At 36.8% G+C, this 16421-nt stretch overlaps 1 protein-coding gene across 8 annotated transcripts in view; it reads left to right on the forward strand.

Annotated features, from left to right (window-relative positions):
- MAD1L1 (mitotic arrest deficient 1 like 1) overlaps window positions 1-16421 on the forward strand; it is a 999035-nt gene that overhangs the window by 450495 nt on the left and 532119 nt on the right. For all 8 annotated transcript variants that reach the window (XM_056804306.1, XM_056804308.1, XM_056804307.1 and 5 more), the window contains one exon: window positions 8335-8475. In XM_056804306.1, the coding sequence (XP_056660284.1) occupies window positions 8335-8475 (141 nt within the window). The remainder of the gene's footprint in view (window positions 1-8334; window positions 8476-16421) is intronic.

Genomic DNA, 16421 nt, shown 5'->3' on the forward strand with positions numbered 1-16421 from the left:
AGATTGTTCAGGGACATTGAATTGTTCCTAATGGAGAACTCTATTACCTTTGATTGTACCACAGTGTATCAGTCTCTGTGTATAATGATTTCCTGGTTCTGTTCCGTTCGCTCTGCATCACTTCCTGGAGGTTGTTCCAGACTCCATGGAATTTCTCCACTTTATTATTCCTTTTAGCACAAACTATAGTATTCCATCACTAACATATACCACAATTTGTTCAGCCACTCCCCAATTGAAGGGCATCTCGTCATTTTCCAATTTTTGGCCACCACAAAGAGTGCAGCTATGAATATTCTTGTACAAGTTTTTTTTTTCCTTATTACCTCTTTGGGGTACAAACCCAGCAGTGCTATGGCTGGATCAAAGGGCAGACAGTCTTTTATCTCCCTTTGGGCATAGTTCCAAATTGCCCTCCAGAATGGTTGGATCAATTCAAAACTCCACCAGCAATGAATTAGTGTCCCTATTTTGCTACATCCCCTTTAGCATTCATTACTTTACATAGCTGTCTTGTTAGCCAATCTGCTAGGTGTGAGGTGATACCTCAGAGTTGTTTTGATTTGCATCTCTCTGATTATAAGAGACGTAGAGCACTTTTTCATGTGCTTATTAATAGTTTTGATTTCTTTGGCTAAGAACTTCCTGTTCATGTCCCTTGCCCATTTGTCAATTGGAGAATGGCTTGATTTTTTGTACAATTGATTTAGCTCTTTGTAAATTTGAGTAATTAAACCTTTGTCAGAGGATTTTATGAAGATTGTTTCCCAATTTGTTGCTTTCCTTCTGATTTTAGTTACATTGGTTTTATTTGTACAAAAACTTTTAATTTGATGTATTCCAAATTATTTATTTTGCATTTTGTGACTCTAAGTCTTGCTTGGTTTTAAAATCTTTCCCTTCCCAAAGGTCTGACATGTATACTATTCTGTGTTCACCTAATTTTCTTATAGTTTCCTTCTTTATGTTCAAGTCAATCACCCATTTTGAATTTATCTTGGTGTAGGGTGTGAGGTGTTGATCTAAACCTAATCTTTCCCACACTGTCCTCCAATTTTCCCAGCAGTTTTTATGAAATAGTGTATTTTTGTCCCAAAACCTGGGTTCTCTGGGTTTGTCATATACTGTCCTGCTGAGGTCACTTACCCTGAGTCTATTCCACTGATCCTCCATTCTGTCTCTTAGCCAGTACTAAATTGTTTTGATGACCGCTGCTTTATAATATAGTCTGAGATCTGGGACTGCAAGGCCCCCTTCCTTTGTATTTTTTTTTCATTGTTTCCCTGGATATCCTTGATCCTTTGTTCTTCCAAATGAACTTTGTTATGGTTTTTTTCTAAATCAGTAAAAAATTTTCTGGAAGTTCAATGGGTATGGCACTAAATAGATAAATGAATTTGGGTAGGATGTTCATTTTTATTATATTGGCTTGTCCTACCCATGAGCAGTTAATGTTCTTTCAATTGTTCAAGTCTAGTTTTAGTTGTGTGGAGAGTGTTTTGTAGTTGTGTTCATATATTTCCTGTGTTTGTTTTGAGGTAGTCTATTTCGTTAGGTGCTGGAGATAGGAAGTGTTTCGAGTCTAGATTGCTGCCATGTTAACCCAGAAGTCCCAATCCTATTTCTTTAAGTAGAATGCATGGCTTTGTGAAATCAAAAGGAATAGGTAGATAAAAATGGGAGTATTGATGATTTTATCTGAGGATTGTGTATTGGCCTTTTTACTATTAGAGCTTAAGATAGTTACCCGTTCAATTGCATTGGCTTATAATGAGGTACTTCATTTTGGGATAGAAGAATATACCAAAGTCCTTTTTATTAAATATCTCCTACCTGTATATTTTTTGCCTAGACTTGATTTCTTCTACTCACTAATTAAACTAGTTTGATTCTGGTGCCTACCCTTATACAATCCTTTGGTTGATTTCCTCATAAGTAACACAATCTATTAACATTCTTTCAGTCACTGGCAATTAAGCAAGATGTGAGTTTTACCTCTAGGAATAGGGTTGCTTCTCTGCCATTGAAAAAGCATCTAATAGAAAGTATCATTATAATTTTGTAATTTCCCAAGCAAATCTTACATTCTGCTCTGCGCAAGAGCAAAGAAAATGCAAGCGAGGCCTTTGTATTTGTTTTTAGATTAATAGTTGTAGTTTCCTCATGTGGAAATAGAAGAAATTTTACTGTGATTAGAATCCATCATTAAAAAGACATTATCAGAGTCATCGTGCAGAATTCTTGTTCTTTTAGCTTTAATGTCAAAACAATCTCTTAAAAAGAAAAAAAGAGAAGGAACAGTTTATTTTTATTTTTATTTAGTATTTTTCAACTTTGAAAGCCATGTAGTGCTGAAGACTTAACAGAATAGAACTTTAGTGAAGTGAGGCAGTTTAGAGATTTATTGATCAATAAAGGAGACAATTACAGCTTGTTTATGAAAGGAAAAACCCCTTTGGCCCTTTGAACAACATAGAGACTCTAATAATGATAACTCTGGTAACCAGCTTGAAACTATAAAAGTCAATAGGAAGATATAGGAATTCAATAAAATTATGACACTAGATAAACCTTACTCCAGGATCAAATTTTCCACAGATATGTGACTTGTTTCAGCTAGATTTGTAACTTTAATTTCTCACTTATTGGATTTTTTTGTCATCAACTAATTATGAAGTCTGTGGCAAAGTGATAATTCCATGTCCACTGATATGACAGAAAAAAGATGTTAGCAAACCATGTGAATTAGTTGGCCTCACACTTGAAACCAGTGATGCCAAGATTTGGATTTGTGCTGTTGCTACATCTTCCTGATTTTCTCAGGATACTTCCACATAATCTACCAATCAGAAGACTTTGCTTTTCTTCACTATATGCTCCCTAAAAAAAGAAATATATGTCATTTGCTGACTTTAAAAAAAATTATTTTTTTGGATGAATGTAGGGATTAAGGCATATATCTCAAAAATAATTTTAGAATGCCCCAATGTTTGGGAAGCATTTCTTCAGTCTACTGAATTAGTCAAATAATTTTCTCTGACCCTTTAGGAGAGTGACCATATTTTACTCTTTTCTTAAAATCAAAATTTTAGCGGTAGGAGAATCTTTGGAGACTACTTTGGGACTATATGATTTAACCTGTTTGTTTTACTGGGATGTGCAATAGGATATGTGCATATCCTATTGAGTTCACAGCCAAGCTGGATCAGCTTTTTCTTATCTCTTTTCTAGAAAACTTTTTGAAGGCAGGAACTGTTTGTTCATTAAATAGAAATGGAATATGGTTTCTGTCACCATTTCTTCAATTTATTGCTACCTTTTCCTCACTAATACTCTTAAAAATGCAACAATTGTGAAAGAAAAGCTCAGGATTTTGTCCCTGGGGTTGCCTTTCTTATTTCTCAGAGAGATAACTAAGCTCCTTGAAGGTAAGATTCACTATCAAGATTTAGCATTTTGTGGATAGTATAAATTAGTGATAGGGACCTCTACCCCTTGTTTAAAGGGTTTGTTTAGATTGTTTAAGCCTTTTTTTAAATTAGAAATTCGTTATATTATGGACACAGTTTTTCTGGAACCAGATTTTATAGTTACTTTGAAAATGGGATATTTTCCATTCCCAGATGCAAAGTAAGGAAAGGTATAGAAGAATGAGTAAAAAAGCCATGGCTTGTAGAATGATTCTTTGGGGCTTTGTTGTAAACAAGTGAGCTCCACTTAGTATTCATGAAGACATGAATTTGTATTATAGCTTAATACTATTTCCCCAACAACCCCTGAAAGCAGATGTGGTTCATGTGTGACTTTGACCAAAAAGCCTAGAAACACTAATGTTAATTAATCAAGAAACTTTAAGCTATTACTATGTATCATTCATTCTTTTTGCTAGGTTCATGGGATATGAAGACAAAGTATGAAACAATCCTTACTCTTTAAAAGCGAATACATATATAAGTATATCTAGAATAAATATAAAGACCACAAGATAGTTTGAGAAGATTACCACCAGTTGAGAGAATCAGGAAAGGTCCTGCTTGAAGGAGGAGATACTTCTCCAAGATGGAGGGAAAGAGGGAAATGCATTCTGGGCATACGGGAAGGTTGTTAGGCTCAGAAATGAGATGGGAGATGGCATTGTATATCTGTGGAACAGAAGAAATAAGGTCTGTTTGGCTGTATTGCAGATTGTAGGTTTTCACTTGGCTTGTAATATCAGTGGGTATGTAAAGATAAGTCAGGGTCAGAGGGAGAAAGTCTTTAAAAACTAGAGAAATTGATATTTGATCTAAGAGGCAGTAGGAAGTCACAGGAATGTAAATAGAGGAAGTGATGTGATGAGAGCTAAGCCCTCAGTATAACTTAGACACATAATGTACCCAGTCAGCAAAGTTGTATGAATTCAGAACCAATGTTTAGCACAGGTTTATTGCTTATTTCTATCATCAACGTAAGAGGTTTTGTGATTCAAGGTAGTTGACAGTGCCAAGGTGAATAGGTTAAGTATAGGGTGAGAATTGAAAAGGGAAGACGGTAATAACAGGAAAAATACTGTGAGATCGAAGGATTCAAGGATTTTGATGTAGGGTAAATAGATTTGGAAGTATGAGGCATGGGGAGATAAGGAATGATTGGAGGCTGTGATCAAGAAGAATAATTTGGAGGTTTTGTGTGTGTGTTTTTTTTTTTAAATCAAGAAAATATATTAGGGAACAAGAGTATGATCCAAGTATTGAACGGGACTGAGAAAGTCAGAGGTTAGGGAGCTTGAAGGATTGATAACATGGATGTGTTGAAATTGCCTAACATTTGAATAGGAGTTGGAGAGAAATTTGCTGAACCAGGTGCTAAATTCCTAGGATCTAGGAGTGTTGTAAACAGCCTCTTGTCATGATTTGAAGAATGGGGTGAAAAATTTTAATTCAGTGCACCCTTCTAAGAAGTACATGTTCCTGAGGGATTTGGAAGTGTCGATGGAGAGCAAGGAGTATTTTAGCTCTCCCTCCAGGTCTGGTGTGTTTATGGTAGATGGATGGAAGGTTGAATGAAGGCACTGTAGAATACCTGAGTATGACTTCCCTGCTTCTCCTTTGACATTCCTGGTGGAGGAGGACAAAATGCAGTGTTGAGGCAAGATTCCCAGGAGGCAGAGGCACCATTTTGTGAGACTTGGGTCTGATTTTCCTTGGACTATTCTTCCTCTGGCAGCAGGTGAAATGGGGCGATTGGGTACTGTAACTAGTCCTTGAGGTATTATTATCAGTGATGTACTACAAATATAATGCTATACTTTATTCTTCAGTCATAAGGAGAAATGATGCTTGATTTGGTCTGCTAGTTTATTAGCCTCAAAAGCCTCTGGCTCTCATCAGTGACTCAGGTCTAGGGCTAGAATCCGTGAGTGAGTGAGGGGTCCTTGGCCGCTGACTTGAGACCCCAGTAGGTGGAAGAACACAGACCTTGGTCGAGGAGATAGTGTAGAGAAGGGCTGCAAACAGTAGAAGCTGCAGAGACTCCAGAGGTGGCCTCAGGGAAAAACCATGCTCCTTACTTCCATACACAGAGAGCCTGCCCTCCTCACTCAGACTTCTGACTGGAGAGGGAAGGAAAAACCACCATAGTTATGGCAAAAAATGCCCAGGAAAAATAACTTTACAACACCAAGAAAAACTAAAAAAAAGCATTGACCCTGGATAATTTTTATGGAGGAAAAATCCAGACTACAGAGGAAATAGCAGAAGAGGACATAGAAATAAATGCATCCAAAGCTTCCAAAAAAAGATGGAATTGGCCACAAGCTCTAGAAGAATTTAAATCGGAGCTTATTTAAAAAGATTAAAAAACAGTCTAAAATTCTGATAGGAGTGTAGATATTTTTTTGATTCCAACTTGTAAATTCAGTTTTAAGGGTGTATCAGGAAAGCCAATTGAGCAGGGCTTGGTAGTAGGATGATGATTTTATAATATATGTGAAGGAAATTTTGCCTCGAGGGGGAGATTGCTTGTAGATTAATATGTTTGGCACTGTCAATGGTCTGATATAGGACAGCACTTATCCCTGGATAACCTGCTCCAAAATGAAGAATCCAGATACACCAGAGGGCCTTTTTAATTCTATCATTTGCTGATTTCATTTGTTTGTGAATATTTGTGGACTTTTCCAGATTTTGGAGACTTCTCATGATCCTTGTTCATGAACATTCTATGTTGTCAAATGTTTTATCAACCTGTCTTAGTGCTGTTTTTGGTACAGCAGGATAGTGTTTCAGTTTCTTACAGGTTTCCTCTTCTTCCCCTCATCCCCTTGTTATAATTTTTCCATTTTTCAAACCATAGAGATCACTGTAACTGAAAACCCATTACCATTCCTATTTGAAAATAGAGGAAATAAAGTTATCAAAATTATGTACTATCACCCACAGGTTATGTTAATAACCTTGTTAATTTGGTCTCATTTTTATTATGAATAAAGAAAGGATTTACATGCTTCCTGTGGAATAAGCACTGAGTTTACAAATACAGAAGTAAGTTAGTTCCTGCCCTTCAGGAGCGTAACCTTCAAAAGAGGGGAGTGTAATAAGGGGCTATTTTGATTGGTAATTGATAAATAACAGATCAGACTTTTACCTACTTTTTTCCTCCCTTCCTCCCTTTTCCTCCTCCCTTCAGCCTCCCTTTTCCTCCCCTCCTCCTTCCCTCTTCTTCTCTCTTCTTCTTCTAAATCAACTCAGGATGAGTTTATGATGTCTCAAATGAAATAATCTTTCTCTTCTTTATCTTAATTAAGGGATTTATTTGGGGAAGTCAGGAAAGGATAAGAAATGGAGGTAAGAGGGTTGGGGATTTCCCTAATACTACAATGAGTCATTGGTTGGAGAATGGTGAAATATAGTTCAATTGAGAGAAATGTCTGATAGGTCTCGAAATCTAGTCATTATCACAACAGAGCAAATCAGAGAGAGAGAGAGAGAGAGAGAGAGAGAGAGAGAGAGAGAGAGAGCTGGACTTTTGTCCTTCTTTCTGTCTTAAAAGTCAAAAGACATTCTCTCCTTTCTGTCTTCAAGGTTAAAGACATAACCCTTCAATTGGTCTGTTCCTTTCTTCAACTGCTTCTCCTGGTAACATTCCAAATAGAACACTCTCATTTGATGACAGGCCATCAGTCTCAGTTACTCCTGTGTTGTTGCATGCTTTCCCACTTTCTCTCTTCCACAGGAGACAACAAATATTGAATAGAGCAATATCCAAGGAAAGATTGTCATCTAGAAAAGTGTGACAATGTGGAAGTTAATTATTAAATTGTTTTTCAAAGGCAATAATAGTGTTTATTTTATTGTATTCCTCAGAATAAGAACTGGAAAGAGGGAGGTGTTAGCTTGGTACTTGTACCAACTGAGTAGAAAATATCCAGGGTAAATATGAGAATACTTGGTTCTGGGGAATACAGAACTGGCTTGCTTATAGTCTCTGGGTATAGTTTCATGTGGTCTCATTTATAGCTACAGCAGTAATAGAGTGGAAAATAGAAAGTGGTTGAAGTGAAGATAGAGCACATGGTTTCAGTAAGTATAATGAATATCTAGAAACTATTCTTTTGCTCCCAAGGTCTTTTGGATACAATTCTGAACCCATGTTTGAATGTCTTTGATTCCTTCTACATCTTGATTGATGATTCATTGGTTCAATAATTGCGATAATGGTCATTCTCTCTTATAGTCATTAATTTAGCTCTTTGTTGATGTTTACTATAGTTCTTAGAAAGTGCAAGTGAAAGAACCATGTTTCAAATGACTCTAAGAAATCAAAGGAAGTTTGGTATGGGCAATAATTGTTTCAGAAACCTCTGATTTTAATTTTTGAGACATCTTTTAATAAAACAAAGAACCCTTGGGGATTGAAGGGATTTCTCCAACCCTTTTGGAAAATAAGCACTAGATAGAGGCTACCTTCTTATTATCCTTTCTAAGACTTCAATCCTACTCATACAGACAGGTATTTTTTCTTCTTTCTAAGCATTTGGATTACCCACTTCCAAGTCTATTTCCCTTAGGATCATTTCATTCCATTCCCCTCTAAATCTTCTTCCTAGGACTTTGTTCCATTTTTTCTTTGCTTTTCTCTGTTCCAAGTACTTTCTTCAGAGAGTTCAGAGAAATTTAGTATATTTGCCTTTGGTCATATAACTGTTAAATGTCCAAGGTGGTCATTAAATCCGGGTCATCTTGACTCCATGTCCAGTATTTTATCCACTGTCAGTTTATCTTTCATAGTTGCACAACTGCCTTTTAATACTGACAGTAAAAGGATGCAAATTCTTGTGTTTTTCTCTGCCTACAGGAGCGAGATGTAATGAGATCTATCTTGAACTCCTTTGAAAATGATCTTTCTCCAGCAGAGCACTCTCCCCAGTTGACCCTTCAAGTCCGTGAAGCTGAGGACATGGTGCAGAATTTGCATGCTCATTCTGCTGAGATGGAGGTAAGTGAGCCTTAGAATCAGCTCTTGAGAGGGACTTTCTATAATGAATAAGGATGATAGTGCCAATTATAATGGTTCTTGGCATAGTTGATGTTCTTACTATCACTTAAAAGCCCTCCATAGTTTTTATCTTGTCATGTATTCTGAAAGGCCCCAAATATTTTATATTTTTTTCAGTGTGACTTAAAGAAATAATTTAGATGAATCCTGCATTTTTAAATGTTGTTTTTAATTTATCAGTTTATATCTCTTTGTTATAGAGTTTCTTATCATTACCTCTAAACAAAACTGAAAATGCTTCATGTCTTCTCTGTTTTCCCAGTATTCACTTAACTTCTGGCCAAGCTATTGATGAAAGTAAAATGGAAGAGAAATCAGAACAGGGAGTTTGAATTCTTTACAAAGTCTTTGGACAGACCTTGGAGCTTGAGGTTGCCAAGGGTGTACCAAATAACATTGATGGTCTTTCAGAGGACAAAATGTAGATGCAATGCCAAGTAGAAGGATCAAATTCCAGATACTTGATTTACAATAAGGATAACATTGAGTTTCATTTTAATTCACTTAAAATTATAAACGTTTATGTGCCTATTATGTGTAAGGTATATAGACAAGTTTGTAAGTTACTTGTGACACAAGGATATATTAAAACAAAATTTTTACCCTCAAACTGGAGTAATAAGATGTGTACATAATATGCAACAACATAACATAATATATAATAAACACAAAGGAGAAAGCCTATCAAAGTACATTTATTTTTCTTCTTTTTAAAAAAAATCCTCACTTTTTAAGAATTGGTTCTAAGGCAAAAGTGTGGTAAGGGTCAGGCAATGGTGCTAAGTGACTTGCCTAAGGTCACACAGCCAGGACGTGTCTGAGGGAAGAATTGAACCTGAGGGAAGAATTGAACCCAAGACCTTACATCTCTAGGCCTAGCTCTCAATCCACTGAGCCTCCTAGCTGCCTCTTATCAAAGTACCTTTCAACGATTGAGGAAGGACAAATCATTTCTGATTGGAGGGAGTTGATAAGTTATTGATGACATGAATTTGCATATTGAAAGTGGAACAAAATTTCATTAGGCAGAAATGGTAATGGGAAGGTAAGTGATAGAATCCATTCATAGCATTGGAGGTGGTGTGAGCAAAAGTATAGATATTGGAGAGGCCATAATGAAAATAAGGGATGGGGAATAATCCTGTTGACTTTTATATACAGTAGGAGAAAAAGAGTAATGTGAGTTCCTTGTAGTAGGTTGGAACCATGCTATGAAAGAGGGGGAATCTCAAATGTTACATTAACAAGTTTCAACTTTTGAGTAAGAAACTGATGTTTTCTGAAAAGTGCATGAACAAAATTATACAGGCAAAATGTGGAAAATTGATTGTAATGTAGACCATTTAGGATCTGTAGCTTATAACAATAGCAGTAGGAAGGAAACTAGAAGTAGTATTAAGAAAAATGTTTCTGAACTAGGGTGGTAGAAGTGGAAGTAGTAAGGGACTTCTTTAAGAAATAGCAGTACAGAGGTGACTCTTTGAATTACCAGCATTACAAGTTTGCTCAGCATCTGTCACACATGGATCTTCTCGGGCCTGGAAGGGAGGAGAGAGGAGGCACTGTTGTCCAATTGGCGTTCTTCCTTAGAGTTAAAAGGACTCACTTGCCAATCAACGTTCTCCGCTCTTGACCGCCTGATTCCCGGGCTCTTCCCTCAGCCGCTTCCTTTTGAAATCTCCTTTACCTAGTTCTATGTTGAAGCTCTCCTTTGCTCTATTCTCCATAGTCCACTCTTTAAACTTTCACTCTGCTGCACGTTCCACTTGTTTCCTTACCCTACGGCTTGGCCTGAGTAAAGCTGAGACCTCAGATCCCAGGCTGGTGTTTACCTCATCTTCTCCCGCTCCCTTCCCCTCTGGACTCTATTGCTGGGACCATCCTCAGGAATTGTGTGCAATCTGCCCCAAGTCCTGCCTGCCGGGACCATGACACTCGTGGTGGGACTTGGTATCTTAGAGTTGTTCTCTTTCTTAATGGGACTCTCGGGGCCGATCTTCTGGGTGGTGCAGACGTTCGTGGGATCTCCCTATGGCCGGCATGCCAGCGCCAGTTTTGGCCCTCCTCTGCCAGTGAAGCTAGCATGGTCCTTGCAGGAGCTGCCGTCCTTGCTTGTGCCCCTCTACGTGGTCACCTGCACCCCGGCTAAGCACTTCAGCCACTGGCCCAATCGCATTCTCCTGGCCATGTTCGTCTTCCACTACCTGCAAAGGTAATGGTGTTGAGGAGGTGTGTTTGTAGAAGGGTCCATCCTCTTGTCTCCTCCAAAAAGAAACTGGGGCATCTGGAGTTGGGCAAGGTGGGGTGGCTTCCAGCCTTTCCCAAAGGCACTCCCCCCCCCTCCCATAATCCCCATGAGTTTTTCCCTCCAAGAGGAAGCAAAAGAGGATAGCCTTAGGTGTCAGGAGTGTATAAAGAAAAGGAGAGAGTCCATAACAGGTCGGAAGAGTCCTATTTCTGTGACCCCAAGAGGCTGGGTTGGATCTTGCTTTGTCATAGATATTCGCTGTCCATCAATGGGATCCTTCCCCAAGAACTGGCACAGCCTCCCGCCTCAGCTTAACAGCTCTTTTTATCTTTCATCATCTCTTCTTCACTCTTGCCATTTACTAACTTTGCCTCTTTTTCAGCTATTACTGTTGTAGCTAAAAGGTACTTTCTTGTTTTCTTTGGCGAATTAGTCATTGTAGCCAAAGGATTAACACAACCCCAGACTCCCTATACCGAGTTTATAACTTTCTCTACTTAGCTAGTCTGACCTTGAGAAATTTGACCCCATCTGTTGCTTGTTGCTATAACTAGAGGAGAAGCCTTTCTAGTGTGGTAGAATCTACAAGGATTACCAGAGATTACCCTCTGACAGGATAGCCTTAGAGAACCAAAGCACAATAAGGCATGGGTGTAAGATTTTGTGGGTGACGTCCCTTACAAACTAGGGGTCTGGGTAGATTTGATGAACACGGCATAAGACAACTTGGGTGAAAACCTGGAGGTGGTTGAAAAGTGTTCAACATCTATAACACATTTGGCATAGTTTGCATTGTCTTTCACTTTGGGTCATAATAGTTTATGTCTATTATAATATAGTTTATATGTCTATCTTATCTAGTATTTATCTGTTTACTTGTTTTCCTCCAATGGAACCAAGATATCAAGAGCAGAGATTTTTGTTTTTGGCTTTGTATTTCCAGTATCTAGCCCAATGCCTGGCACATAGTAGGTACTTAACAAAGGCTTATTGAATTTAATTGACTTGAGACTGGAAATGAGAAGATCAATTAGGAAACTATTGGAATATAGGAAGCTACATAGGAAAAAGGCCAGGTAAAAAGTGATGAGGGTCAGAGCTAGGGTAATGTCTGTCCTTTGAAGTAGAGAGAAACGAAAAAATATGAAAGATACTATTTTTTTTTCTAAGAAATGTTTCTACTTGACCAAACAGGGTTCCTTTTCATGGTATACATACTAAGGGCTCAGTGTTATAAAGTTTAAATCAAATAAGAATGAAGAAGAGGAAGAACAAAGTTATCTTGGTTAAACAGTACAATTAGTATTTGTTATTGCAGTATTTATGTGCATAAAAATACTATGTATAGCTTTTGAAAAAATAGAAAGAAATTACTTTATTCTTTGTGTTAGTCAACTTTGTCCTGCTTTCCTATATAGAAGACTTGTATCCTGATTGATAAATTGCCAAAAGATCTGAACAGGCAGTTCTCAAATGAAGAAATCAAAACTCCTTATTCCTGTGAAAAAAAAATTCCAAATCACTATTAAATTAGAGAAATTCAACTTAAACTTAAAACAACTCAGACATATCACCTCATAGCTGTCAGATTGGCTAATATGACCAAAAAAGGAAAATGATAAATGTTGAAGGGGGTGTATCAAAATTGGGACGCTAACACACTGTTGATGAAGTTGTGAACTAATATAAAAATTCTGGAGAGGTATTTGGAATCATGCCAAAAGGGCCATAAAGCAATATCACTACTAGTTTTGTATCTCAAAGAGATCAAAGAAAAGAGAAAATGTCTTATTTATACAAAGATATTTATAGCAGCTCTTTTTGTGGAACTGAAGGGATGCCCATCAATATATCAACTCAATAAACTGTGGAGAATGAGTAATGGGATATTATGCAATAAGAAATGAGGATCAGGACAATCATAAAAAAATTTGGAAAGACGTATGTCAAGTGATGAAAAGTGAAGTAAACAAAAACAGCAGAACATTGTACATGGTAATAGCAATGTTGTAAGATGATCATCTAAGACAACTCCAAAAAACTCAGGACAAAAAAGATTATCAATTACCATAGAAGAACACAACGGAGTCTCAATGTCAATTGAATCAAACCATTTTTCACTTTATTTCCTTTACAATATTTTTTTTTCTTGTTTGAGTAACATATAGCTTCTTTTACAACATAAAAAACCATGGAAATAAGTATTACATGATAGCATGTGTATAATCCATATTGTAAAATAAAAGGTGTGAATCTTAAAAAAAAAAGAAATAGCAGTACAATCAATTAAGTGTTGTCAATAGATTTAATGTGGGAAATGTATTTGAAGAAAAACTCAAAGATGACATTTTGAACCTCCGTGATTGGGAGAAATAAGGTATATTCCACAGAAATAGGAAAGTTAGGAGAGCATGATTGATTAGGAGAGGGAAAGAGAGAGAAAATGATATATTCAATTTTGGACATGTAATTAGATCTTTTAGGACAATATTCCCTTTAATTTAAGGTGCTAGATATATTCAGGTGAAAATATCTGGTGTTAGCTATATCCAGATGAAAATATCTGGCAGATATTTGGAAATTGGGGTCTAGAACTCTCGTGGAGTTTTCAAGTTTAGAGATGTCAATTTTACTCACCCCTGGAAGTAATTAATTATTGAACCCTTGTAGAAGATGAAATTGCAAAAGAAGAAAGAGCAGAAATGGAGCTAGTTCTTGCTATGTCAAGGGATATGGTCTTCGGGAATTTCAGTTTTCAATATTCCAAATATTCAGTATATAATTGGGGAAAAGATTGAGTTTTAACAACAGAGAGAGAAGATAATAGGAGAAATATGAATATTTAGTCACAAAAGTCAAAGGAGAAGAGATCAAGGAGGAAGCATGCTATCAAATCCTTCAGGAAAGTCAAGGATAATAGGGACTAGAAAAGGCCATTAGAGATTTAGTAGTGACCTTAAGGAAAACAATTTCAGTAGAGTGGTCAGCTTATTAAGGTACTTTGCAAGGAGCTATTGAGTCCATGGAAGTAACGTCAGTGATTATTTTGTCTACATATTTGATGGGAAAAAGGTGGAGAAAAAGTGGTATATTAGGATCAGTGAAAGTATTTTGGTGTATCTAAATATATGTATATGTATTTAAGTGTGGGAGAGACCTAACCATATTTTCAGCCTAAGGTAAGGGAGCCAAGAGATAATGAAAATTTTCTGTTGAGGGAAAGGACGGGTAGAAAATTCCAAGTTGTTCATTTCAATTTTTTGGTCTTTTGATCTTTATTTTTCCCTCTTCTGCCAGAACGGAAATGTTGATTCAGTTGATTATTTAGGATAATATGTAGATATAGTCTTTCTCTATTATTCTTCTACTATCCTACTGCAAGAAATTGGCTCCATTCTTTTTCTAGGAAAATAGTTGCAGAACATGACATAGAGAGACAGGATATCTGATGATGGAGAGAAAAAGAATTTCAGTGTTTCAGGAACTCAAGAGAAAAATATTCTTTCCACTGCACTTTCCTACCTCCCAGGTGTGAGATTCTTTCTTGATGGCACATCTATCAAAGGAAGGAAAAGATGCCTGTCATTTTGTGAGGTTTGTTTTTATCTGCTGCAAAAAGTGATGTTAAATCACCTGGCCTTATTTTAAAGAGGAACAGAAGGAATCATGGACAGTTTTCTGCACTTAATAGGGACTGAAAAAATGTTGAATTTTTGGAAATGCCTCATTTTGTAACTAATAGGAAAATTTGGGTCTGGTTGAGGGTTGATAAGGCAGACAGCTGTTTTGTGCTGATGTGGTGAGTTACTGGGCTTGTTAATAATAATTGATTAGAAATGTTTGTTCTTTATAGCTTTATGTGCATTCGTTATTGGTTAATTCTGCAGAAGGATGAGATAGCACTCAGTTCTATTTTTTCTTCCCCTCTCTTCATCCTTCACTTCTCCTTACATTTTTCTATCTCTCCTCTCTTCTTTCCTTCTTCTTCCCACTATTTTTATAAATGTGAGATTATTACCTTACTGATAAAATTACCAGTTGATCTCACCTGCATTCTTTTTTTTAATCTTACCTCTGCCTTGAATTTCCTGAAATTGAAAATGAAATATCTCTTGGTTAAAGAGTTTAAAAAAACTGCAATTTTTGTTTTTTTAAGGGGAATTTTGCATGGATCCTATCATTGTGATTCATATGAGACTTCAGCTGCAGTACTGGATGGGATACTACAAGACCCACAGTGACACCATGTGTATCAATGCATTGCTAAATCACTATTACTTTATTCTTTTCAATAAAATGTGTTGTATAAGAGAGATACAACTGATAGACTAATGCAGAGTAGCAGAGGTGAAATCTTTGCTCTTAAGGGGTTGAAAATCTAATTCATTCACATTTACTTGCTAATCTTCTAAAGAGTTTTATATGCTGTTGCACAATCTATGTAACATATTTGTTATCATTAACATTTTGTATCCTATTGCTGGCATGTACTCAGAATGGACTCTTCTCCAACAGGACCACCTCTAACACTGTGCCAAATTCTGAAAAGAATGGGCTCAAAAGAGAGCCATGATTTGGGTCCTGACCTAAGCTATCCTCATAGTTCAGATTATATCTGATTGAGAACTCTATGTCAGTAATTCCATTTTCTGCTTTGTTTTAACAAAAAAAGAGAACTAGGCAGAACACATGATGAAACCAGGTGAATTGGATCATGTCAAAAGCTGTGATCTTGTAATCAGCTTTTGAATTTCATTTTGATGGCAAAATATTTGTCATTGGCCTTGTGAGTAATGTGTCAAATTACCTTGATAGTTTACTTTACTCAATTTCCCTCTATGTGGTACAGTGTCTGTGTAGAGGGGGGAAACACAGGCAGTACCCCCAAGTCTTAGAAACAGCTGGTGCAATTGTAATTACTGAGCTCTAATTTTCAATTTATTATTTTAAAGGTTAACTCCAGCTGTACAAAGTGAAATCATCATAAATATGAGTTCATTAATAGCCATTTTATTACAACACATTTGGCTCCATATGAAACATTAATGAAGAGAGATTTGTAGGGAAGACTCACACTGACACCTTCAGTAGTCCCCAGCATTTTTTACATTGAGAGATTTATACTGTCTGTACTTACCATATGTACCCATATCAATCAATTATGAGGCCAACGGTTTTGGCACATCAAATCCCATATGTTCTGATTTTTTGTATACCAGGAGAATTAGGGACTCTGTCAGTGATATCAAAACTCATTGACCAAATTTCTTTACTTCATCAGCAGCTGTAAGAGTTGTACATCTGCTGATTCAGAGTACCAATACTGCTGTGGCTTGTAAAAGACCTTGTAATAAAAGGGGGTCTTTGTGCAGTGAGGTGCTTGCTTAGCTGTCACCTCTATTTAATATGCTTAAAATTTAAATGCAAAGGGAGTTGAAATGTTTAGCACATTGGCTCAAAGCTTTGCTTTGCTTTTCTTCTCTGCCTCTTTTGGTCAATCTTTTCTATTATCCTTATATCTTCATTTCTTCTCCTGAGGCAGCCTCCTTTCTCAAAGCTTCCTCCATCATTTTCTTCCCTCGATATAGACAGCTCCCCCTTCTCCCTCCCTCTACTTCATTTCTCTTCCCTCCTCTTT

Source organism: Monodelphis domestica, chromosome 7 (genome assembly GCF_027887165.1).
Source record: "Monodelphis domestica isolate mMonDom1 chromosome 7, mMonDom1.pri, whole genome shotgun sequence".
In the NCBI taxonomy this organism is placed as follows: Eukaryota; Metazoa; Chordata; class Mammalia; order Didelphimorphia; family Didelphidae; genus Monodelphis; species Monodelphis domestica.